Here is a 25,328-nt window from a genome sequence, read left to right on the forward strand (position 1 = left end):
AAGCCTTTGAAGCAATGGAAATGAATTTGCAGATAGCTTCTTGTTGTTCCCTGGTAGCTTGCTCTTGTTAACTTCTCTTTCAGGAGTTTGATAAATCTGGTGTGAATTCCAGGGCAATAATGGAACTAGCAGCAACCTTTTTTGGCAGTTGCGGCCTGCGATTTGGTCCCACCTCAGCCAAAAGGGTGGCTTCAGTGGTAGCGGCCAGGCATCTGTTATGGCTGAGAAATTGGTCGGCTGATGCGACCTCCATGTCTAACCTTACGAAGTTGCCCTTTAAAGGCTCACTCTTGTTTAGGAGCAAGTTGGAGAAAATGGCCAATAAATGGGGCGAGTCCCAGGGTCCTCAATTGCTGAAAGATAAGAAATGTTCCTTCAGCATGAGAGGCCGTTCTAGAGGATCCAAACATTTTCGACCCTACAGAGGAGCAGCTTTTCAGAGGACTTGGCCTTTGGGTAGGTCTCAGTCCTTTTGTCCCACACAGCCCAAGAAGGAGGTCTCTTTTCACCCCATCCTGGATTTCAAGGAGGTCAACTGACATTTGCGGGGGGCTTGTTTTTGCATGGAAACCTTGCACTCGGTGATAATGGCCGTGCAGTCGGGGGAGATTGAAATCCTTGGTATTGTTTGAGGCATACCTGCATATCCCAGCTGGCTAGAGCATCAACAATTTCTACGCTTCGTGGATTTAGGGTGTCATTATCAGTTTCGAGCTCTACGTTTTGGTTTGGCCATCGCGCTTAGTACCTTTTTTTCAAGATGATGATGGTTGTGGTGGCAGAGTTGAGAGGATGGGGTTCTGGTTCACCCAATTGGATGCTTCGTGCCAAGACTCTGGAAGAGAGCCGGAGCTTGGTTGGGTGCTGGACCTGGCCAAAAGCATTCTTCAGCCTTCCCAGTCACTAGCCTCTCGGTGCCCAGTTCAACACGAAACAGGGCAGGGTGTTCCTGCTGGAGGCTTGTTTTCAGATGTTGATGACGCAGATGCGGCTACTGATGAACACAATACGCCTAACAGTGTGGTCCTATCTACAGGTGCTCGAATTGATTGGCAGCAACCCTGGAAATGGTACTGTGGGCGAGGGCACATATACGTCCTCTTCAGCACATTCTGACTCGTCTGGAGCCTATAATCTCAGGACTATTCAATTCAGCTTCATCTGCCAATGGAGGTCTTCACACACCTGTGGTGGTTAAAAGTAGATCTGAAAAAGAGGGGTTTCCCTAGGCTCGCTGGACTGGCTAGAACTCACAACAGATGCGAGCCTCCAGGGTTGGGGAGCTCACTGTCCAGAGCTGTTAGCGCAAGGGTGGTGGAGTTCAGAAGAGTCTCTCTGAGGAATTAATCGGCTGGAAGCCCATGCAGTCCAGTTGGCATGCTTGTGGCTGGGCAATAGATTTCAGGGTCGAGCGATTCAAATAATATTGGACAATGTGGTGACAGTGCTTTTGCATCAATTGGCAGAGTGGAACCAAGAGCCAGCAAGTGTCGCAGGAAATAGCCCAATCTATGGAATGGGCAGAAGTGTATCTTCAGGATATCTCAGCCTTGCATGTTTCAGGAAGAGACAATGTAAGAGTGGATTTTCTCAGCAGACAGAGTCTGGATCCAGAAGAACGGGAACTGTCAAGTGAGTGGATCTTGGGGTCTTCCATTTCTGGACCTACTAGTTTCTTCTCGCACTGCAAAGGTTTCTCATTTGTTTGGTCACAGAAGAGATCTAAAATCCTTGGGCATCAATGTCCTCGTGCAGGAGTGGCTGGAGGGGGAGCTGCCGTATGCCTTTCCCCGTGGCCCATGTTGGGCAAGGTGATTTGGAAGATCAAGAGTCATGGGGGGATGCTGTGTCTGGTGGCAGATCTGCAATGGTTCCTAGTGGGCGCTCTCTTCCAGTTTACAGCGCACAGGGATCTGCTGCGGCAGGGGTCTGTTCTTCACGAAGATCCAACTCTATTTTGTCTGATGGTATGGCCCTTAAGAGGGCTCGCTTGTTGAAGCATGGATATTCCTCGTGCCACCTTACTGCGACAGGAAGGTTTTCCCTTTCTTGGCTTACGTGCGGGTTTGGTGAGTGTTTGAGGGTTTTTGTGAAGATCGAGGGGTTGTTCCTCGTTCGGTTCAGATCCCATTCATTTTGGAATTTCTGCAAGATGGATGGAATGAAGGGTTGGCCCTTAATTCCTTGCAGGTACCGGTATCGCCTCTTGCCTGCTTCAGGGACAGATGAATGGTGGACCCTTGTCTGCTCAACTAGATGTGGCCCGTTTCTTGAAAGGAGTGAAACATCTTCATCCTTCCTTGTGGTTTCCGTCCTTAAACAGTGTTCTGGTGGCAGTTGTTTGCCACGTAGAGTATCCGATCTGCTGGCCTTGTCTTGGCAAGAGCTGTTCCTTCGAGTGACTCCGGGGGCAATTCAGCTGCCTATTATTCCTTCTTTTTTGCCCAGTGTGGTTTTGGATTTTCACCTGAATTAGTCCATTTCCCTGCCGTCTTGGGACAGGGAAAGAGATGCGGAGGAATTTTGCCTGTTGCGCCCCTCTGAGGTCAAGAAACATATCGTGAAGTTTCTAAACCTCTTAGGAAGACGGATTGCCTGTTTCTTCTTCATGGTGGATGTAAACAGGGCGAACCAGCTTCGTGGGCTGCAGTAGTTCGCTGGATTAAGGAGGTTGTCACGGCCGTGTATGTGGATGCTGCGCAGCCATTGCCTAGTCAGGTTAGGGCTCATTCCACTAGGGCTCAGGCAGTGTCATGGGTGGAGGTTAGATTGTCTTCCGTTGACATTTGCCGAGCTGAGATGTGATCCTCCTTGCACGCCTTTCCAGGTTTTATCGTCTGGCTGTGCAGGCCCGGGAGGGCGCAGCCTTTACATGTGCAATTTTGACTGGATTGTGGGCAGCCTCCTGCCCTATTCGAGTAGCTTGAGTACATCCCACTGGTTCTGGATTCATCTGTCTGAACACTAAGAAAGGAGAAATTACTACTTTCCTTATCTGTTAATAATCAAGTTTTGTTAGTCTGTCCACAGTTGCTTTTGCAGAGAATACTGGCGGGCTGACGTCACTGCAGGGGTGTGTATATATACTGGGATGTCAGCTTTGCTCCGTCTTATCTGCTGGTAGAGGTGCATAACCCACTGATTCTGGATTCATCTGTACTAAAGAAAAGGAAATTATCAGGGAAGTAGTAACTTCTCCTTTTAAAAGTACAAATCAAGATGCACCTTGACATTAGGAAACAGAGGAAATAAAAAGATAAAGAAGAGGGAATGTAACAAGAAGTCTTCGACACCAAACCACAAAAATGGGGGAGGGAGGAACAACAAGAAAAGAGAATTTGCAAGAAATATCCATGGCATAATTTATAACTGCAAGTACTCAAAACAATAGGCTATATCTTAACCAAGACTTCAGAAGCTGATCAGGGTCATAAAGCACAATTAGTTCTCATGGGCAAACTCTCAAGAGTTATGGAGGGAACATAACTGATTTGCAAATTCAATATAAAAGTGTTCAAAAGTATGAAGTGCCTTTAATTGAGGATAAGGAATTCATCGTTGCTGTGAGAGTTGAGAACTATTCTGTAAGGTTAAATCTTAAGATATTTGAACTCTTTCCTAAATCTAGGTTGATAGCTCCCTTTTGTTATGCTAAAATGTTTTTACTCTGAAATCTTTAAAAGGTACCAATTGAATATCTTCCCCCCCCCCCCCCCCCAAATAACTAAGGCCTTTTATCTTCCGGCTAAGTATTTTGAGGTAATGGGTGGGAGCATCTCTAGGTGGGATATTTTGTCTGATGGTTTAGCTCTAATTGCCTTCTTGCAGGATTCTCAATTAGGTACTCCTTTTGTACCTGTTTTTCACCCTGTTTTTCACCCACTCCTTTCACCCACTCCTTTCACCCTGTTTTTCACCCACTCCTTTTGTACCTGTTTTTCACCCACTCCTTTTGTACCTGTTTTTCACCCCCCCCCCCCCCCCCCCCCCGCCCCCTCCCCTGTCTCGACCACCCCTACCCCTCTTTCCACAAGTTTGCTAGTTTTGCTCTGTTTCTGAGCTATGTTTTAAACACTGTTCCTTGTAAAGGCTCTGCCTACATATCTTTGTTTGTAAGTTATCTGTAAACCGGCACGATGTGCAAACGGTTGCCGGTATATAAAATTAAATAAATAAATAAATAAATAAATACTGCTATTCCTTAGTAGTTTTTTCCTTGGACCCTGATATAGAATGGAGTTTGAAGGTTTTTTTTCATATTAAGAATAATATTTTTGGGGATCGTAAACTTGGGGGAGTCGGTTGGACCATTAGATGACAGAGGGGTTAAAGGGGCTCTTAGGGAAGATAAGGCCATTGCAGAAAGACTAAATGAATTCTTTGCCTCTGTGTTTACTAATGAGGATGTTGGGGAGATACCAGTTCCAGAGATGGTTTTCAGGGGTGATGACTCAGACGAACTGAACGAAATCATTGTGACCCTGGAAGATGTAGTAGGCCAGATTGACAAACTAAAGAGTAGCAAATCACCTGGACCGGATGGTATGCATCCTAGGGTTCTGAAGGAACTCAAAAATGAAATTTCTGATCTATTAGTTAAAATTTGTAACCTATCATTAAAATCATCCATTGTACCTGAAGACTGGAGGGTGGCCAATGTAACCCCAATATTTAAAAAAGGCTCCAGGGGCGATCCGGGTAACTATAGACCAGTGAGCCTGACTTCAGTGCCGGGAAAAATAGTGGAAACTATTCTCAAGATCAAAATTGTAGAGCATATAGAAAGACATGATTTAATTGGACACAGTCAACATGGATTTACCCAAGGAAAGTCTTGCCTAACAAATCTGCTTCATTTTTTTGAAGGGGTTAATAAACATGTGGATAAAGGTGAACCGGTAGATGTAGTGTATTTGGATTTTCAGAAGGTGTTTGACAAAGTCCCTCATGAGAGGCTTCTACGAAAACTAAAAAGTCATGGGATAGGAGGCGATTTCTTTTCGTGGATTACAAACTGGTTAAAAGACAGGAAACAGAGAGTAGGATTAAATGGTCAATTTTCTCAGTGGAAAAGGGTAAACAGTGGAGAGCCTCAGGGATCTGTACTTGGACCGGTGCTTTTCAATATATATATATATATATATATATATATATATATATATATATATATATATATATATATATATATATATATATATATATATATATATATATATAAATGATCTGGAAAGGAATCAGACGAGTGAGGTTATCAAATTTGCGGATGATACAAAATTATTCAGAGTAGTTAAATCACAAGCAGACTGTGATACATTACAGGAGGACCTTGCAAGACTGGAAGATTGGGCATCCAAATGGCAGATGAAATTTAATGTGGACAAGTGCAAGGTGTTGCATATATGTAAAAATAACCCTTGCTGTGGTTACACGATGTTAGGTTCCATTTTAGGAGCTACCACCCAGGAAAAAGATCTAGGCATCATAGTGGATAATACTTTAAAATCGTCGGCTCAGTGTGCTGCAGCAGTAAAAAAAAAAAAAAAAGCAAATAGAATGTTAGGAATTATTAGGAAGGGAATGGTTAATAGAACGGAAAATGTCATAATGCCTCTATTTCGCTCCATGGTGAGACCGCATCTTGAATACTGTGTACAATTCTGGTCGCCACATCTCAAAAAAGATATAGTTGCGATGGAGAAGGTACAGAGAATGGCAACCAAAATGATAAAGTGGATGGAACAGCTCCCCTATGAGGAAAGGCTGAAGAGGTTAGGGCTGTTCAGCTTGGAGAAGAGACGGCTGAGGGGGGATATGATAGAGGTCTTTAAGATCATGAGAGGTCTTGAATGAGTAGATGTGACTCGGTTATTTAGACTTTCGAATAATAGAAGGACTAGGGGGCATTCCATGAAGTTAGCAAGAAGCACATTTAAGACTAATCAGAGAAAATTCTTTTTAACTCAACACACAACAAAGCTCTGGAATTTGTTGCCAGAGGATGTGGTTAGTGCAGTTAGTGTAGCTGGGTTCAAAAAAGGTTTGGATAAGTTCTTGGAGGAGAAGTCCATTACTGGCTATTAATCAATTTTACTTAGGGAATAGTCACTGCTATTAATTGCATCAGTAGCATGGGTTCTTCTTAGTGTTTGGGTAATTGCCAGGTTCTTGTGGCCTGGTTTTGGCCTCTGTTGGAAACAGGATGCTGGGCTTGATGGACCCTTGGTCTGACCCAGCATGGCAAGTTCTTATGTTCGGGCCAGCTTCAGTTTAAAATGTCCTTGCTTTTTCAGCTCCCTATATCCAGATTGCACTTTATCAGTCTTATCAGTTGAAGCTCTTACAAGACCTTTAATAACCATCCATAATGTTTCTGAATTGACCAAAGCTGATTTAGGAGGAATAAAGTCGTCAGTGGATCCTGAAGCGCCTTGAATATTGTTATAAGTCCCTTTTCTTACTCTTCCCATCACTGGAGCAAAGGTTTAAAAAAAAAAAAAAAAAAAAAAAAAAAGGTTTTGGATAGAGACTCATGGTCCCTAGACTAATGCATTGATCCTAGTCCAACTTTAGGAGGAGTATGAGCACCAGGGGTAAAGGAGATGGAAGTTCCACCTGAATCTACGCCATCGGTGCCTAGTTCTTCCACCCGGTTATGCCATCCACCTGGTAACCTAAACCTTTGCATAGTTGGCTGGGTCATTAAGGGTGGGACAATGGGGCCCGGCCAGGAGGGTTTGAACAGTTCCCTTCCTTCTTTAGCCCCATTAAACTTTACAGTCTACCAAAGCTCAGAAAAACAAGCAAGAGGAGAAACCACGTACTGTGCTCTATAATCTATATCTTCTCACACCAAAAGTGTGGGGCTTTGGCAGCATCAGTGGCTGCGCACTACAGGCCCAAAGGTTTTTAAATGGGTACTTCAGGCACCTTCTAATGGCATCGGACACTGCCGGGTCACCTCCAAACCTTAGTGGGAACTGAGAAGTGCATCAGATCTCAGGCTACTTTTCTCTTCAGTCTGCTCACCAAGTGGATTTTTTTTTTTAAAGCTTTGAAATAGGAGGTTAAAAAGATACAATTGCAGTGTTGAAAACCGAAGATGTATTTGGAGGTTGTGCATTTTGTACTTTTTAGGACCAGGCTAGAGAAAAGCTGGGCGCCAGGTTCCCCGAATGTCTAAAATGTAGTGTCTGCTTGCTGGGCCCAGGTAGAAGGGCCACTGCGTAGGACAGAGCTGGACAAACCACCATGACTACTTGGGTGTCTAAAATGTGGGCCCTGATTGGATAGGAGTAACTGGAGAAAAGGAAGAGGGGGAGAGCAGAGAGTCAAAAGTAGTGTAAAAAAAAACCCCAAAATTAGGTGGGGAGAGAGCCATCTTTGGGAGAAAGCTGGGGTTCATGAGCCACCACTGGTCTGCAGAGGAAGGAGGAGAAAAGGAGCACAACAAATGTTAAAAGAAATGTGTGAAAATATTCCCCTTCCTATCCAACCCCACTTCCTAACAAGATTTCAAAAACCCTTCCACTCCTGCTTTATGAAAGCAGGTTTCCAATGGGTTAGATGATGTGCTCATCTGCAGTAGAGCTTATTTGCCAGTTAAAAACGGAGGCAATTATCATTATCTATAGTTTATTACCTCGTCCGTTTAATGGAAATAGCCGTGATTTGGAGTACGAAGCTAGAAAAGAATTTAGAATTCTTCCTGGATTTGCATTTACTTTTGCAGTTTCCTCTTGGATGTTTTTTTTGTAAATTGTTTGGTAGGAGAGATGGAAAAAATAATTTGCGTTTGTAAGCTTTAGTATGCGAGCATACTAAAGCTGTGCTCGTGCTGGTCCAGATGACTTTACAGAGGTTTAGGTGCTATAACTTGTGACCTGGTAATTGAAGTAGAATATCCCTTAGAAGTGACTATTCAGTAGGTTAATGTCATTAAAAAAAAATTAATTTTTTTGCGCGGTCCATAGCCACCTGGGTGACACAATCACTAGAACTTTTGTATTGGTGTGTGTTAGTGATAGGGGATTTGCATAGTGTTGTCAAGCACAGAAGCAAAGTTTAATTTGTAACATAATAAAGATACATAAAAAGGATCTCGGTTTCAGTTTGTACAAATTCCAAGGCTGCATAGTTCCAGGGGCTAGTTAAGCTTGTATTTACCAAATGAGATTAGTTGCGTATGTGTCCATCATAAATATATTATAAAATAGCTTATTAAAAAGCCACTGCAATGGGATGTAAAGCATGAGTTGACCAGAGAAAACTGGTGTAGTGAGGTTATGTTGCAGTTTACAGTGAAGTAACTGATTATATGCAGTAGTTGTGCAACCTTACAGATCTCATTCAAATGTTAAAGATGTGTATTGCATTTATATTTTTCAGCCTAGAGGACTACGTTTCATTATTGGGATGCATGTATACTTGGACACAGAGCAGCGAGTAGGAGAAGGTAGGTAGCATTTGATAGTTCATGTGGATACCTTGTGACTCGGCCATCTTATTAGCTGATTTGATATTCTAAAATAAGACTTTTTAAATTAACATCTTTCTTACAAGCACTCAATTGCATCAGTCCAATAACCATTTGAAGAAACTTGGAAATTTTGATCAGTAAATTCTTCTAAATATTTGACTCTCTTGATTTAAAGTTGACTTTAAGATTATGTTAAAACAAAACCAAAAAAAAACAAGCCTCTGGATTGTGTACCATTCTCTTATGTTTGGATCATTTTTGTTCAATGAATTACTTTTGCTGTTAACCTTTGTACAAAATTTACCGAGTTGTCTGTTTAAGCAGTTTCTGGCAGCCCTCTAACTTGCAGAAGTAAGTGCAAATTATTTCCTTCGCTTCTTGTTCCTTTATTAGGGTGACGAGCTCCTTGTATAAATATTCAACCAAAAAGAAAGAAAGTTGGGAGTTTGAGCTGAAAACGTAATATGCGTTCCGTAGCGAGGCAGAATTGTCTTCAGCACTCCAGTTAGAATTTGGTGTTCATCCTTCTTAATTGTGTTAATAACCTTCAGCCTTTTCACCGAGTTCCGAAATAAAACAGTTCTCCCAGCTTTTCTATGTTGCAGTAGATCATTCCCCAAGTACTTGTACTTCCAGCATACGTATATGTATAGCCAAATCCAAACAGGCTACAGTATGGTGCACGGATCTGACATATATTTATTTGCTCTAGTGAATTAGCAATATGACATGAGGTTCAGAACAAATCTGAATATGAAACATATCAGAACTCGTACAGAAGGAATAAAATTCCTCACATTATTTGAACCCTTTTTTTTTTTTTAATTTTAGGCTGTCATTAAATTGGTTGGAAATGTCGATGGTCTTCTTTGCATCGGTGGTCCGTGTGAGAGATGGGCTCCCGCTCTCTGCCTCCACGGACTATGAGCACAATGTAGGCGTACAGGAGAGTAAGAAATATTTGAAAACGCTCTCAAAGAAGCTTGCCCAGCTCCCTGACAGATGCTCAGTGAAAACAGGACCACATACTATCAAGTAAGACTTTGGTCTTCATGACCCTTTGAGCCTGCCGCTGTTGCGCACTCTTAATTTTGTGTGTGCTTAATGCATGAAGATGAAAAATAAACGATTTCTTTAATGTTTGAAGTCCATATGGCAAATAGTACTATTGACACTGAATTCAATTCATATTTATTTTTAAAACAGCGATGTCTCTTATTTGCTATAAGATTTAAATTTGCTGAGGATAGGATGGGGTAAGTACTACATACATGTAAAAAAAACAAAAAACAAATTCTTTATTGAGGAAGACTGAAAATCTTTTCCATTGTTGAGGTGTTGTCCTACGATCCCACAAATGTTGCCCAGCCAGCTGAGATATTTCCCATATCCTCTTATCTCTGAACTAGTCAGATCTTACAGCTAGCAGTTGGATGCTTTTGAATTAGCATTTAGTTGGTCCCTGAGAGCGTGCTAACTTCATTTTTTGCAGCTACGGAAGTAGTGGTGTTGCACTGCTTCAGTTTGATTTCACAATTTTGTAAATAGTTAATTTTCCTGAGCAGCTGGGAAGTTTAGAACAAGTTCACAGATTACTGCAGACTCTGGATGTCGGTGGCTCATACTGCCAGGATATCACAATGATAAAACTTGCAATGCACAGCTATCCTCTTCTTACATAGCCAACTTCTTCTAGAGTCTTCAGTTTGCACAAAGCATATTTCTAGTTTAAAATAATCAGACAATCATATTAGGCTCTCCCGGTCATTATACCTTCAGTTGCCTTATACTGAATCACGTGGTCAAAGTTCCATCATATTTTTTGGTTTCTAATGCACATACAGTGACTTGTCTCGACAGTCTTCAGCAGATCATCTCATATGTTACCCCAGGGTGTACTTGGAAAACCAATGTAGGAATCTCCCAATCAAATTGCTGAGGGTCTTCCACAACTTAGTGGTTTGGCATCTAATTGGCAGATGTAAAAATGCAGGAGGAAGTTGGAAAAGGTGCATATGTAACTCTTTTAAAATAGCAAGTTACATGCAGAACTGTAAGCGGCCTGGAATGTCCCTATACCACCCCTTTTTTTTATGCACACGTGTGCATGAAAGTGGAAAACCACGTGTATTTTTTACTTTTTCAACATGCGAAATAGAGGTTACTCATGCGCGTCTTTGCTAACTTTTACATGCGTAATGTTTTGAAAATTCACCCCATAGAGACCACCAGACCAGCACGGGAGCATGGCTCACATTCACTGACAGCCGTGCCGTGTCCACCTGAACCCAGGTGAGGGGGAGAGATGGCTGACTCGAGCAAACAGGGGGGGGGGGGGGTCTGGGACTAGCTGCTGGTGGGGGTTGGGGGAGGCACTGAGACTGGGGCCATAGTGAAAGGAGAAGTAAAGGCACATTAAGGGTCTCATTTACTAAGTTCCCCAGCCTTAATAAATCAGACCTTAGAGGAGCTGCAGTAACCTCCAGGTAATAAGTTAATGCTCTCTTCTGAAAGTCCACAAATAGAGATCCAAGAGCGAAGCCTTGAGACCAATAATATCTGGAGCAGGCAAGACTTTTTTCCTTAAAGATTTGTTAGTGATTAGAGGGAAGTGTAGAAGCAGTATTGTGAGACTCGGAGGTGAAGGGGAATAGTATGCAGAGGCTGATGAGGAAAAAGTGAAATTGCTTAACAAATATTTTTGCTCTGTGTGCACTGAGGAAGGGCCAGGAGTAGAACCAAAGAAAATCAAATTTCCTGATTTACCCTGGGAGCCACGGTAAACAGGGAACTTGGAGTTGGTTTTTGTTTTTTTTGTTTGTTTTTTTAAACACAAAAACTTTTAACTTCTAGTAACAGAAAAAAATAAAGCCTAAGCTAAGAATAATAGAAAAAAGTCCCCAAAGGGGCTACTTCCCTGTACCACAGACACTGAGAGGGGGGAGGGGAGCCAGGGGACCCGGAACCACGAGGGCTAGCACCACCAGGGGTATCTAATCCCCCGTTCGCCCGGCTCTACCTGCGGGATGGCCCAGACACTGAACCTAGCACCTCAGGGAGCAAGAAAAATCCGTCTCAAACAGAGCTACAGGTATACATGACCACCATCTGCTGGAGTCAGAGAAATACTGATGAGCTGCAGGTGGCACACTTGGGATACCAGTGCCTCGAAGCTTTGCTCTGACTCCATCTGCTGGTGGGAGTGTATAACCCCACTGGTCTGAACTGATCTGTGGTATTACAGGAACGAAAATTAGCAGGTAAGAACCAATTTTCCTATAAATGGGTCTGGAAGGGAGGTAAACTTAAAACGGTATTCAGGAGACTGTGCAACAGCATGGGCCATAGTAGATTAGCTTTCCTGCCTCTGACGTCAGGCTGCAGATGGGGGATAGGAATGGGAACTTGTGTGTGGAGTAAGAGTCAGCTGTTGGCACTGGAGAGGACTGCGAATCATTAGGGTGTTAGGAGGCTCAGAGACTCCCAGCGGAGAGAGGGAGAGGGTAACATCGCCAGGAACTACTGGGGACTATCTTATGTGACAATAAGACCACTTCAAATATTACAGAACTCCGCAGCAAGAGTTCTCACAGGTAAAAGGAAAAGGGATCACATTACTGAAACACTAGCAGAACTACACTGGCTACCAATAGAGCAAAGAGTACAATTTAAAGCACTTTGTACAATACATAAACTGATTCATGATGAAAAAGCGGAATGGCTCAACACAGCTACGTATACATGTACCACATAGAAATCGTAGATCAGCGAATAAAACTCTCTTAACTGTTCCGTCTGTTTAAAACAGCACGGCTAACCCAGGTCAGGGAGCGAGCATTGTCACTGGCTGGACCCATCTTATGGAATACAATGCCCCTTGAAATAAGATTACAGAGAAATTTCAAACTGTTCAAAGTAAGTCTGAAAACCTGGCTTTTCAAACAAGCTTTTTATAAAGAGAATGGAGAAAGTACGTCAGGAAAAGCGGGCATCAGCAAATCAGCACCCAGCAATTAGTTACACATGCTGCTGGTAACTATTTTTACTCTCACTGTTAAATGTAGATAAAATTTGAAAGTACAAGAATGAATTACATGTAATCTAACCACGAGACATATAACAAAAGGACAATACATGACATAAATCAAATAACCTTTATATGAAATTATATGTTACCAGATATTTATTGGCACCTCTGTTAAGTATTAATGATTTTTTTTACTATATGTGCCTGTTTGTAAACCGTTATGATGGTAAATAACTTAATGATGGTATAGAAAAGATTTTAAATAAATAACAAGAAAGGGAAACTCAGGAGCAGGGCAGGACGCTTTTGGTGGGGGTGTGAACTGTAGGTTTCCAGTTTTACCTACCTCCCCCCTCCCCTTCCCCTTTCCACAGTTTTGCATTCTAGGGCAGAATGGTCCTGGCTAGTCTACCCTTCAGTCCTTACTTCAGTGGCAGATTTTGTTAATCTATAACCCCCCCCTGGTGGTCCGCCGTCCTCAACCCTAAGAACAGGTTTCTAAAAACAAACAAAGGGTACCAGCACAGGGACGAGAGGAAGGTGGGCAAACCTCTCCACCCCGTACTCTTTAGTGGTACGGGTTTTCCTCCCAACACTTTCTCTCTTCCTGCAACTTGCAGGCAGCAGCTCCTCTCCAGGACCAAGCTGGTGGTGTTCTCTTTGGGCTGAGCAGGCCACTAATGCCATGGCGGCCTACATGAGCTGCTTATACCACTTCTTGCTCTCTTGGCCTGGTAATGCGATGGCACTGAAGGTTCTGTGTCGGTGTCGCTGCAGGAAACCATTTCTACCAGTCCCCAACCACTCTTTACCCACTAGTGCTCAATACTCATGGCCGCCTCTTTCTCTCCTGAGTCTACTCTCTTTCACCTTCATCCCATGACTCCTTGTGCTAAAGCTTCCTTTTCATTGAAAGATTTGCCTCCTGTCATGGAAACCTTTGAGATTTAAATGTCTTTATCATAATTTCCTGTAAGATATACTTGTTTAGATCTTTAAATCTGCACCATATGTTTTAGAACGAACACCACTGACCATTTTATTAGCCTCCCTCTGGACTGACTCCAACTGATTTATATCTTTTTGAAGATGGAGTCCCCTGAACCATACACAGTTTCTCACAGGACAAGCAGGATGGTAGTCCTCACATATGGGTGACGTCAGTGGACGGAGCCCTGTTACGGAAAACTTTTCTGTCAAAGTTTCTATAAAGCTTTGACTGACACTGGCACACTGAGTGCACTGAGCATGCTCAGCCTGCAATTATCCCTGTGACCACAGGGTGTCTCCCCTCAGTCTTCTTTTTTCCGCTCTGCAGTAAGCATAGCGGTTAGGAGCTCTGAGAAATTCTCACAATTTTTCTCACGGAAACACTTAAACTTTTACTTCACAAATGCTTTTTCCCTGCACGGGTCTCCCTTCACGTACATTTAATTGACGCTTGGTGAGTACTATGCCCTGTTTTTCGGTCGGTTCCTGTCACCTCACTACGGTTTCCCCGGCTTACCAACCGAATTGTGGCCTTCCCTCTCCCTATGTTTTCACAGTTAGCCCCACATAGCCTGCGAGTGTCCTCCTGTGACCCTCTGCCTGGTTATTAGCGCTAGTGGGATAGGGACTTCCACGGTTACCGTTGCCGCCAGGGCCTCTGTCAAATTCATGCCTCCATTGATTACCTTAGTACCTTCGTGCAGTTGATGCCCCCATCACTACCGTCGGTACCCCCATCCAGGCCTTCCTGCCTTTTTCGATGCCATAGACACCCCTCCCCCCGCTGTCCGTCGATGCCATCGATCCTCGCATTGATTCTTTCAGTGCCATCAATGTTTTCATCCAAGGCGCCAATTTTTCCATCGATGTCATTGATGCCCGGGTGGATACCATCGATGCACACCTTGGTGTCGTCTCTGCCATCGATGTCATCGACGCCCACATCGTTTCCAACGGTGTCCTCGTCGTTCCTATCGATGCGGCCATCGATTCCGTCGATGCCGGTATCAATTTCCCGATGCCATCGATGTCTATTCGATTCTTCGATGCCACATAGTTTCCATCGATACCTACGCCGATGCCGTCAGTGCCTCTGTCACTGTTATCGTTGCTCTGCCCAGGCCATCGATGTTTTTTCATCTATATTTTTGATGATACCCTCAAAGTCGCTTCTATGCCGCCATCGATACCATCAATACTGACATAGCACCTACACGCAATGCCCTCGCCTAAACACAGTGCTCCATGCTTTGCGTTCTTAACTAAAGCCCCGTATCAGCCTACGACACTACATAGTGCCAGGAGCAGTGCAGGCATGCTGACCGTCCATCATCATTTGCCATCCAAGACAGCGAGGGCATCCACCTCTGCGCTGGGGAAAGACCGGGCCGAGCACCGTGGCACTCATTGTCACCGGCACGGTGACCGTCTGCCACCGACGCCATCCAAGACATCGGTGCTATCCTACTCAGTGCTGGAGAATGCCTGGGCCAAGCAACATCGCTACTGCCACCGCCACTGTTCCACACAGTGCTGGCAGTCCTTGGTGCTGCAGAATGATCGGACTGAGTTCCGAGGAATTCTGCACTGCTGTCACGATACATCGAGCCGCTGCAAAGAGGGCCGGGTTCATGAGTCATAATGGCTCCCCTGTACCCGAGGCATTCCCCACTGACACCGGTGCGGGGTTCTGACCCTTCACAAATTACTGTGGTAGCGCCAGACATGCTCAGCCTGTCTCCTCTGTATCTGCGCTACCATACCAGGTTACAGAGTTGAGTCGGACATTTACGTCCTTCAGGCTGTCCCTCGATGCCTCCTGAAATCAACGGAGCCATCTATCTTCACCGGCTCATCCTTCTGCGATCCACGACGGATGGTAAGTACTCTAATCCCGCTTTAGCGACAATCCCATTGAGACCTGTTCTCTAAATCGGGCCACATGGTTCGAAAGGTTCTAGATTGTCTTTTCCAAGAACCATATTAGTGTCACATATTGCTATTGCCAGCTATGTCGGACACAATACCAAGAGAACCTCTCTACCAATCATTTGGGATTGCATCAGGACATCCTTCCGTTGTCAGCAATGGGACTCTGTACTGATTAATACTCTGGCTTCTGGTTCCTAATTAAGGACTGAAATCCCAGATGCATTCGCTGATTTGCTAGACACAAGATCCAGCAAACACTGCCTCAATTGCAAATCCACCTCGAGGCCTGGCGACAGATCTCGACATTTTCTTGTACAGCACACAGAAATGGAGGTAAGACTTTTACCGCTCACGCTCCCGTGGGAGATTACATGATATCCAGATTACATCAGCCCCGCCAGTTGGACACCTCCTGGTCTCTCAACTTGCCAGATATCAGAGCGGCCACTCCACTTGGTACCAAGGTTCAGGGTACAGTCCCCTGGATGCTACAAAGCGCAGGGGGGGGGGGGGGGGGAGTTTTAATATCACTATTCTTTCTTTCAACAGAAAGTAGTTGTTCTCTGCCCATCCTGGACCTCAGAAATATCAACTTTCTTCAGAAGGGACAGGTAAAATGGTGTCTTTTGTCACCATACTTCCATACCGCAGTAAGTAGGTTGCCTCTCTTCTCTAATCTTTCTATGTGCTTCATGGTGAGTCAACAATATTACAATCCCAAGTCTGCCGGTTGCTCCAGCTTCGGCAACTTGGGTATTTCATTAAATCACTAGCAGTGACTGCTGTTTCTCTATGGAGTACATCATCATTCACGCTTTTCCTTGCATGGACAGCTGCATAACAGTCAATCCAAGCAAGGAGCTCTATCTTCTTCACAACTCACTATAAATCTACTGCCTGGGATTGCTGTTAACTACCATAAATCCCATTTAGAACACTTATGGACACCACAGTCGCAATGAACTTCCTCTCCAAAAACCGCACAGACATTCTGAGAAATTCCTATATGTCTCTGCACGCATACAACATAACCTCAGCCCCTCAATTCTTTCATTGCTGGGCCACGGGATTTTTTCACCATGCACTATACTCATAGGTCCAGATTTGCTATGAGTAAGATTCAGTGAAATTTCAATTATCAGTGGATCTAAGCTGTTCAACTGCTTTCGTCCCTGATCCATATTGCAGATCTAGAACCAAATCCTCAGCTGGTCCTGCTCATGCTCGCATTTACTCAGGGTTGCAGTGTTCAAACTAACATCTTCTCAACCTAATATGCGTCTATTCCGCTCCATGCAGAGTTTCACATCAACTTCCTGGAGCTTCGAGCCATGAGTTATGCCTTTATGCCTTACAATATTGCCTCTGCAACAAACCTTTGTGCATACAGACAGCATAGTGATAATGTGGTATTTCCAACACACAAGCACGCACAACCTCTTAGCTGCTCTGCTAGGAAGCTGCACAGCTCTACTCTTGGCCCTTGCTCACTCCATGCAATCCCGGGCCACTTATCTAACAGACTTACTGAACGCACTAGCAGACCTTCTCCATATAGGTTTCCATCCTCTCGGACTACATGTGCAGCGAGAAAAACCTTCTAGCGCTGAGGTCAACCGACCTTGCCCTCTGTGTCTGAATCGAACCATACGGTGAACAGATTCTACTCCCTGCACATGTCTCAAATGCGTTCCCATGGATGCCTTTGCTGCAACAAAGGCCTCTTATATGTGTCTCTTTCGATGCCTCTCATAGCCAGCACTCTTATTATGCTGCACCGGGACGGGATTTACTGTTTCTCAGACCCATGTCCTGGCCAAGACCAATATGCTTTCCCATACTTCTCAATCTATCACACCAGTAACCAATTCGCCTTCTCACAGGTCAGTCTCATATCATGGACTCACTGATGTTCTCAGGTACTGGTAGCGTCGCAAAACCTTCCACACATAAATCTTACCATTCAAAATGGCATGATTTACCACATGGTGCATACAAAAGGGTATTACCCCCTTTTTTTCTACACCACTCTTTTTTCTCTTACTCCCTCGGATTCTGCTCCCCAGACATCCTCCACATGGGCACTCCTCTGTTCCAGTTGGCGTACCACTTGGGAGTGGGGATACCCGATTAACGGTTCAACCCCTTCTGAGTCAGCTTACCATAGGTTATCCACTGATTAAGCCGCCTCTATTTTTACTGGTTACAGAATGGGGCCTATATTTAGTGCTTACAAGACTCGTACGTTCCCTGTTCGAGCCTTTCCATTCCTCTCACTTAACAGCTGGCATGGGAAATTCTTTCCCTCGTAGTCATCACTTCTGCCAACAGGGTCAGTGAGTTCCGCACCTTGTTACATACTCACCCGATCCTGCGTTCCTCTGTGACCGAGTGGTCTTACATATTCAATTTCATATCCTTCTTAAGGTAGACGCAGCATCTCACCTTACTCAGAATATACTCTGCCCACTTTTTCCCCAACACCTCTCTCTCACCAGGGCGAGAGGGTTCTCCACTCCTTGGACTGTAAAAGTGGACTTGCATTCTATCTAGACCGCACTACACTCCATAGGAATTACACCTAACTCTTTCCTTCTGTGGCAAGAGTCAAGCTGCGAGTTCCAGAGGGCAAACAGAACTTTTCCTCCTAATTCACGGTCTGTATCTCTTTTTCCTACCAACAAGCAGGCATTTCACTACAACACCGTGTGTAACCACACTCTGTTAGGGCCATACCAGCCTCAATAGTTCACCTTTGGCCGGTGCTGCTTGTACATATTTGTAAGGCTGTGACCTGGAGCTCTCTCCATACCTTCGCAGCCCATTATTGCTTAGATAAGACTGGCCGGCATGCTCCATGTTTGGCCAGTCTGTCTACTCATCTTCTTTTCGGTTTAACTACCCAACATCCTTCCACCAACCTGTTAAGGGTTTCAGGATGCCCTCCGTTCCAAATTCCACCCCCGTCATTGCGCCTTTTGCGCGTCTTGGGTGCATTTGGTGCACTCTCGGACATCCTCAGCTCGGTACTCACCCATATATGAGGACTACCATCCTGCTTGTCCTGTGAGAAAGCAGAGTTGTTTACCTGTAACAGGTGTTCTCACAGGACAGCAGGATGTTAGTCCTCACGAAACCCACCCGCCACCCCGCGGAGTTGGGTCTACATATGTTTTATTTTAGTTTCGCTTGCGCTTTTTGCTATAAGAAGAGACTGAGGGGAGACACCTGTAGTCACAGGGATAATTGCAGGCTGAGCATGCTCCCGTGCACTCAGTGTGCCAGTGTCAGTCAAAGCTTTCTAGAAACTTTGACAGAAATGTTTTCCGTAACAGGGCTCCGTCCACTGACGTTACCCATATGTGAGGGCTAACATCCTGCTGTCCTGTGAGAACACCTGTTACAGGTAAGCAACATTTGCTATCCCAAAGGAGGTCTCACCAGGGGCAATATCACTTCCCTTTTTCGGCTGACCATTCCTCTCCCTATGCAGCCAAGCATCTATCTGGATTCTGCTGTTGCTTTATTCACCTGTTTGGTTACCTTAAGATCATCAGATACAGTTACACTCAGATCCTGCTCTTCTTTCATGTTTAGAATTTCACCTCCAATGCTGTACCTCTGCCTTGGGGTTTTGCATCCTAATTGAATTTCTTTGCAATTTTTTAGCATTAAAATTTAGCTGTCGGGTCCTAGACTATTCCTCAAGCTTCACTAGATCCCACCTTATATTTTCCACACCTTCCTGGCTGTCTCCCCTGTTCCAGAGTTTGGTATTATCAGCAAAAAGGCAAACTTTTCTCAACAATTTTTCTGCTATGGTTGACCCCAAACCTTTTTGAAAAAAAAACCTGACCAAGGACTGATCCCTGAGGCACACTGCTAGTAACCCCCTCTCCCAGAGTAAACCCCCATTTACCACTACCTTTTGTAGCCAGTTTCTAATCCAGTCAGTTACCGAGGGCCCTCAATTTTTTTTATGTCACCTATGCAGAACTGTGTCAAAGGCCTTATTGAAATCCAAGTACACTGCCTCAAGCACTCTCCCTTGAAACAACTTTCTGGTCACCCAATCAAAGAAATTGATCAGATTTGTCGGATAATATATACCTTTGATAAAATCGGGCTGCTTCAGATCTTGCAATCCATTAGATTCTAGAAACTGCACTGTCCTCTATTTAAGTAGTGATTCCATTTATTTGCTCACTTCAGAGGTCAGACTAACCAGTCTTACATCCCAGCCTCCTTATTTCCACTTTTATGAATAGCAACTTTTCTTAGCATCCATTCTTAGCGTCCAGTCGGATGAATCCAGAGCAAATGGGTTATGCATTCCTACCAGCAGATGGAGATGGAGTAAACTGACATCACAGTATATACACTCCTGCAGTTACATCAGCCTGTCGGTATTCCATGTCTCCAGCAGATGGTGGATGTGCAACTCCCCACTGGGGATTGCTTCATTTTAAAATAAAGGAGAATTAACGATAAAACTCGCCCTGCTTTCCTGCAGTGATATGAAATGGTCCCTCCCCTAGTTGAGAATTCCTGAGGTAATTTCCATGGTCTCTCAGAGGTGTGCTTTGGTCTGGAAGCTGGGTTTCCCGGCGTGGTCTTAGCTGCTTGAGCAGCTGAAAGGCAGCGGGTGCAGGAAGCCAAGCCTGGCAGTGACTGCGCATGCCCCCTCCTCCCGCAGCCGGAGACCACCTCTGCGCTCAGCCAGGTAGGGCTGAGCTCCGATAAGCTAAAAAAAAAAAAAGAGATACAGAGGAGGTTTTCTTTGTTTTGTATGGGGTTTCCTCCTCCCCCGGTCTCCATGCTCGGCATGCTTGTCCGACATTCGTTGTGCTCCATGGAAGGTCAAGGGACATGGGGCAGCCTGACGGGTTGAGCAGCCTCCTTAGGCTAAGCCCTGCTACGAGGCTTTTTGCTGCACACTGTGTGGTAGGCTGCAACACGCTTTTCACGCATTTTCTAAGGCTGCCCTCTACAGGATTGTTGGTCCTGCGTGTGTGTCCAGGTCGTGCGCCCAGTTTTTGTAGTCTGTCGCTCACATTGAGTGACGCGTAGTGGCAGTGCGCTTACCTATGCACACAAGTGTTACTGTGTGCTTAAGTTTTTTTGTGCGCTTAATTTTTGGCCACGAAGTGTGTGCGCCTAAGTGTTGGACGCATAATTTCTAGGTGCCTAGTTGAGCACCTATCTCAGAAAAAAGAAAAAAAACAGCTAGACATAGGCCTCCAGCCACCGCTCAGCGCGTTGTCGGCCATCATGGTGCCTGTGCCTAAGAAGCCTAAGTGTCTTTCTCTTTGTACTGCTTGTTATATACGGGCATCTCAGCTATTAGTACAAGCTGATTTGTGCCAGCGCTGTTTGGAGGCTCAGGGTGAATTGTCTTCTTCTGATTTCACCAAGCCTGGTTCTTCTCAGGCAGATGTGGGTCTGGGTAAAGCCGATTCAGATGGGGGTGCCTGATTTTGGAACTCCCCTGACTGGTTCCTCAGCAGGGGAAGGTAGTTCAGTGAGTACACCTCAGGTCCCTCCCAGTCTGGATACTTCTACTTTTTCATGGGTAGAAGTTTTCCATGGGTTGCAGTCCTCTGCCCTGACCCATGCTCCTAGAGCAGAGGTGCAGGTGGAAAACCTTGCCTGGATTTTTTTGTTGGGTGCGGGGGTACTCCTGGAGCGGCAGCGAGTCCTCTGGATGGAGGTCTGGACGGCACGGATGATGACACCGATCCTGCCTCTCTTGAGGTTGGTGAAGTTCCCCTGGATTAGAACTACATGTTGAGGTTCTTTTATAGAGATGGACTGCCAGCTCTGATTTCCCAGACCTTGAAAATTGCTTAGAGGTCCTGGGGCAGATTCAGTGTCTGAGCCAAAGAGAAATCCCATTTTGGCTTCCTTGCGGTAAAGCCTCTTGTGGTTTTTCCCCGTGATGAAGGCCATTCAAGAATTAATTGATCTTGAGTGGGGTGCCCCAGAGGCTATTTTCTTTTTTTTTTTTTTAATTTTTTGTTTATGCCTTTTAAAATACAAAGGTAAATTTAAGGAATACAGATATTTTGTAATCCAACAACAATATAATATTAAATAAAGAAAGATACATAAAAAAGTGGTTAAAGGTAAAATGAGGAGGCAACCCCCCCACTAGCAATTGAAAAAAGAGATTACACCTGGTTTATATTTACTTTGCCTCTGTTCCTAAAGCTAAAGTCTCTCTGGTATGCGAATCAAGAAAGGTTCGTAGTTGTGAAATTTCATAAAATACATATTTCTGATTTTGACACAGTATTTCGCGCCTACACGGGAATTTTAATATCATTTTACCCCCCTTACTTTCTGCTTCTGATTTTAATGCTAGAAATTTCCTCATCCCCTCCTGCGTTAATCTTGAGAAATCGGGGTAGATCCATGTTTTATCCCCGTGGAAAGGTCCCATTCTATTTCGCATGTAGAGGCGAAACACTGCGTCTCTATCAGAAGCAAAAGCGAAAGAAACAAGTAATGTAGATCTAGAAGCAATCGTTGTTTCTAAAGTAGCTTCAATAATTGCTGTCAGATTCAGTGAGGTTTCCCCTGGTTTGCCCTCTGATAGTATAGGTCCTCTTACTGATGTATAATAAATCTTAGAGATAGCTGGCATTGCTTGTTGTGGCATTTTTAGAATTTGATTTAAATATTCCTTAAACATGTCATGAGGTGTTATCAAAGCGTGTCTCGGAAAATTCAATACCCTAAGATTTAAATATTTTAATGAATTTTCAGTAGCTTCAAGCCTTTTATCGTACAATATCTGTTTTTGTAAGTCTTTGATGGCAGCTTTCCAAGTTAATCATTCTCATTTCCATCCGCTCCCTTTCTTTATCAGACTTTAAGATAGAGGCCTCAATATCAATGAAGCGCTGATTTGAATCCATTGTAACTTTTGTTAGATTAACAATCGCTGTCTCTAAAGATTTAACAGCAGACAAGAGGGAGTCTAACATGATCTCTGTTGGTCTTTCAGATTGTAAGGAAATATTACATTCAGATCTTGGTTCCCATTTTCCTCTTTAGCCTGGTCTCCTCCTCTCTTCTCCTCTTTATCAACTTGTAGATTAAGAAAATCTGGGGGAATTAACTGAGGTGGAGGAGGAGGAGTGCTCGGGGCACTGGAGCTTAAAGATATTTCAGCCTGAAGGCTGTGGCTCCGTTGGGGGCCGGGAGAACCCTCCTCACCCCTTTCTCACCTCCAGCAGGTAATGCCAAATTCTTCAATGGCCCTTTCCTCCTGTTTATTACCAGGTGTAGGTGTAAAAAAGGCAGGAATCTGAAGCTGGGAAGGCTCTGATAAGGGAGATGATGTAGTCACCTCCCTAACTTTTGCCTTCCTTTTGGTATGAGGCATCGTTGTCCAATGGATTAATAAGGAAAAAACTTCAGGTCCAAGACACTCTTGTCACAGCAATCTCTAATATAATCTACTTCCTTCCTGGGTGGAGATTTCGGATCGGGGAAGCAAGAAATAAGACACATTTATTTACTCACAGTATTTTTTTTTAGAGAGGTGGAATCCAAACTCCCAGGTAATTTTTTGGCAAATCTCCAACAAAGCCGCGCGCCCGTTTGGCGATGCACCGACGTCGTCAAAGCACCGCAGGGGGCTGGCTTTTAAAGATCTAGCCAGTTGCTCCTTGATGACGCCGGCGTTTGGAAATTGGTCACTGTGGCTCCGTTGGGGACCGGGAGAACCCTCTTCACTCCTTTCTCGCATCCAGCAGGTAATGGCAATCCAAAATCCGGCACTTCCTCGCTCCTCCACCTCCGCCCCAGAGACTATTTTCAAAGGGGATCAGATTGGAAGGCTTTTGTACCCTCTGGATCCAGTGATAAGAGAGCGCTTATGTTTTTCCCAAGGTGGAAATGCACTTGTGTGTGCAGTCTCAAAGCGGATCACTATTCCTGTGGAAGGAGAAGCAGCCTTGAAGGATGCTCATGCTAAAAAGATTGAGACTATTCTTAAATGAGCATTTGAAGCAGTGGAAATGACCTTGCAGATCGCTTCTTATTGTTCCTTGGTGGCTCGCTCTTGTTTGCTTCTCTCCCAGGAGGTTGATGACTGGGGTAAACTCCAGGACAGTTTTGGATCCAGCTTCTTGGCGGAGGCGGGCTTTGATTTGGTCTGCACTTCAGCCAGAGAGGTGGCTTCGATAGTAGCGGCCAAGTGTCTGTTATGGTTGAGGAATTGGTTGGCTGATGCTACCTCCAAGGCTAATCTCACCAAATTACCCCTTAACGGCTCACTTTTGTTTGTTTGCAAGTTGGAGAAACTGGCCAGTAAGTGGGGCGAATCTCTGGTTCCTTGTTTGCCGGAGGATAAGAAGCAGGCGCAGCACTCCCTTCACATGAAAGGGCATGCTAGAGGATCCAAGCGTATTCAACCCTGTAGAGGAGTGACCTTCAGAGATCTCGACCCTTTGGTGGGTCTCAGTCCTTTCATCCCTGATAACCCAGAAGAAGTGCAGGCTCGGGTAGTGGAACATCCAGAGCCTCCCAATGAAGGTTTGCCGACCCACCCCTAGGAACAGGAGATAGGGAACGTCTCTCTCTCTCTCTTATCAGAGGTGGATCAAAATCACATTGGATCAGTGGGTCCTGGAGGTGGTGATATGAGAGGAATATGCGCTGCGGTTTCACAGTGTTCCTCGGGACATATTCATGGTGTCTCCCTGTCACTCACTAAAAAAAACCAAACAAACAAAAAACAGGCAGTGGAAACTATATTGGCAAGGCTCCTTAGTATGAGGGCTGTAGTCCCAGTGCCCATGGGGCGATTTTCCATTATTTCGTTGTGCCAAAGAAAGAGGACTCTCTTTGTCCTGTTCTGGACCTCAGAGGTGTCAGTCATCATCTACGAGTGAAGTATCTTCGCACAAAGACATTGCACTTGGTGATAATACTGTGCAGGCAGGGGAATTTCTTACCCCTCTGGATCTGTCGGAGGCGAGTCTCTACATTCCCATCCGACTAGAACATCGATGCTTCTTGCAGTTCATAGTTCTGGGACGCCACTTTCAGTTACGGGCCCTGCCCTTGGTCTGATCACCATTACCTTGGACCTTGGAACCAGGTCCAAGGTAATGGTGGTAGTTGTGGCACAGTTGAGAAAGGTTGGACTCCTAGTACACCTGTATTTGGATGACTGGCTGATTTGTGCCAAGTCACTGGAAGAGAGGTGCCTGGTGATTCGCAAGGTGATTTCCTATTGTGGGAGTTTGGCCAGGTGGTGAACCTAGCCAAGAGTAGCCTTCAGCCTACTCAGTTGCTTAAATACCAGGGGATTTAGTTCAACATGAAGCAGGCCAAGGTGCTCCTGTGGGAAACTCAAATTCAGAAGTTGCTAGTTCAACTCAGTCTGTTGTTGAACACTCTGCGCATTACCGTATGGTTTTACCTGCAGGTCCTTGGCTTAATGGCAGCGACCCTCGAAGTGGTACCATGGGCGAAGGCACATATGTGTCCTCTTCAGCGCTACATGATGTCTCAATGGAATCTGCAGTCTTAGAACAATTCAGTTTGGCTCCACCTGCCGATGGAGGTTTTCTCCCAACTTCAGTGGTGGCTGCAGGCGGATCATCTACGGAAGGGAGTTTCGCTATCTCCTCTGGACTGGCTAGTCCTGACATCAGATGCAAGGCTCATTGCCAGGAGCTGATGGCACAAGAGCGCCAGAGTACAGAGTATCTGTCTGGAACATCAATGCCTGGAACCTAGGGCGGACCGGTTGGCACATTTACAGTTTGGTGACAGGCTGCAGAGTCACTTGGTCCTCATAATGTCTGACAATGCAATTACTGTGGCTTAAATGGATCGGCAAGGAGGTACCAAGAGCCAGCAACTATCGCAGGAAATAGATCATCT

The 25,328-nt window shown here is 44.8% G+C and overlaps 1 protein-coding gene across 2 annotated transcripts in view; it reads left to right on the forward strand.

The window, feature by feature from the left end:
* The window catches only part of SEC22A (SEC22 homolog A, vesicle trafficking protein), a 100,093-nt gene that overhangs the window by 18,295 nt on the left and 56,470 nt on the right, over positions 1-25,328 (forward strand). For both annotated transcript variants that reach the window (XR_003857318.1, XM_029605223.1), the window contains exons 2-3: positions 8,386-8,452; positions 9,308-9,511. Coding sequence is in view for 1 of the 2 variants with exons in the window: in XM_029605223.1 (XP_029461083.1) it covers positions 9,330-9,511 (182 nt within the window). In the remaining variant the exon portion in view is untranslated. The remainder of the gene's footprint in view (positions 1-8,385; positions 8,453-9,307; positions 9,512-25,328) is intronic.

This window comes from Rhinatrema bivittatum, chromosome 6, assembly GCF_901001135.1.
Source record: "Rhinatrema bivittatum chromosome 6, aRhiBiv1.1, whole genome shotgun sequence".
Taxonomy (NCBI): Eukaryota; Metazoa; Chordata; class Amphibia; order Gymnophiona; family Rhinatrematidae; genus Rhinatrema; species Rhinatrema bivittatum.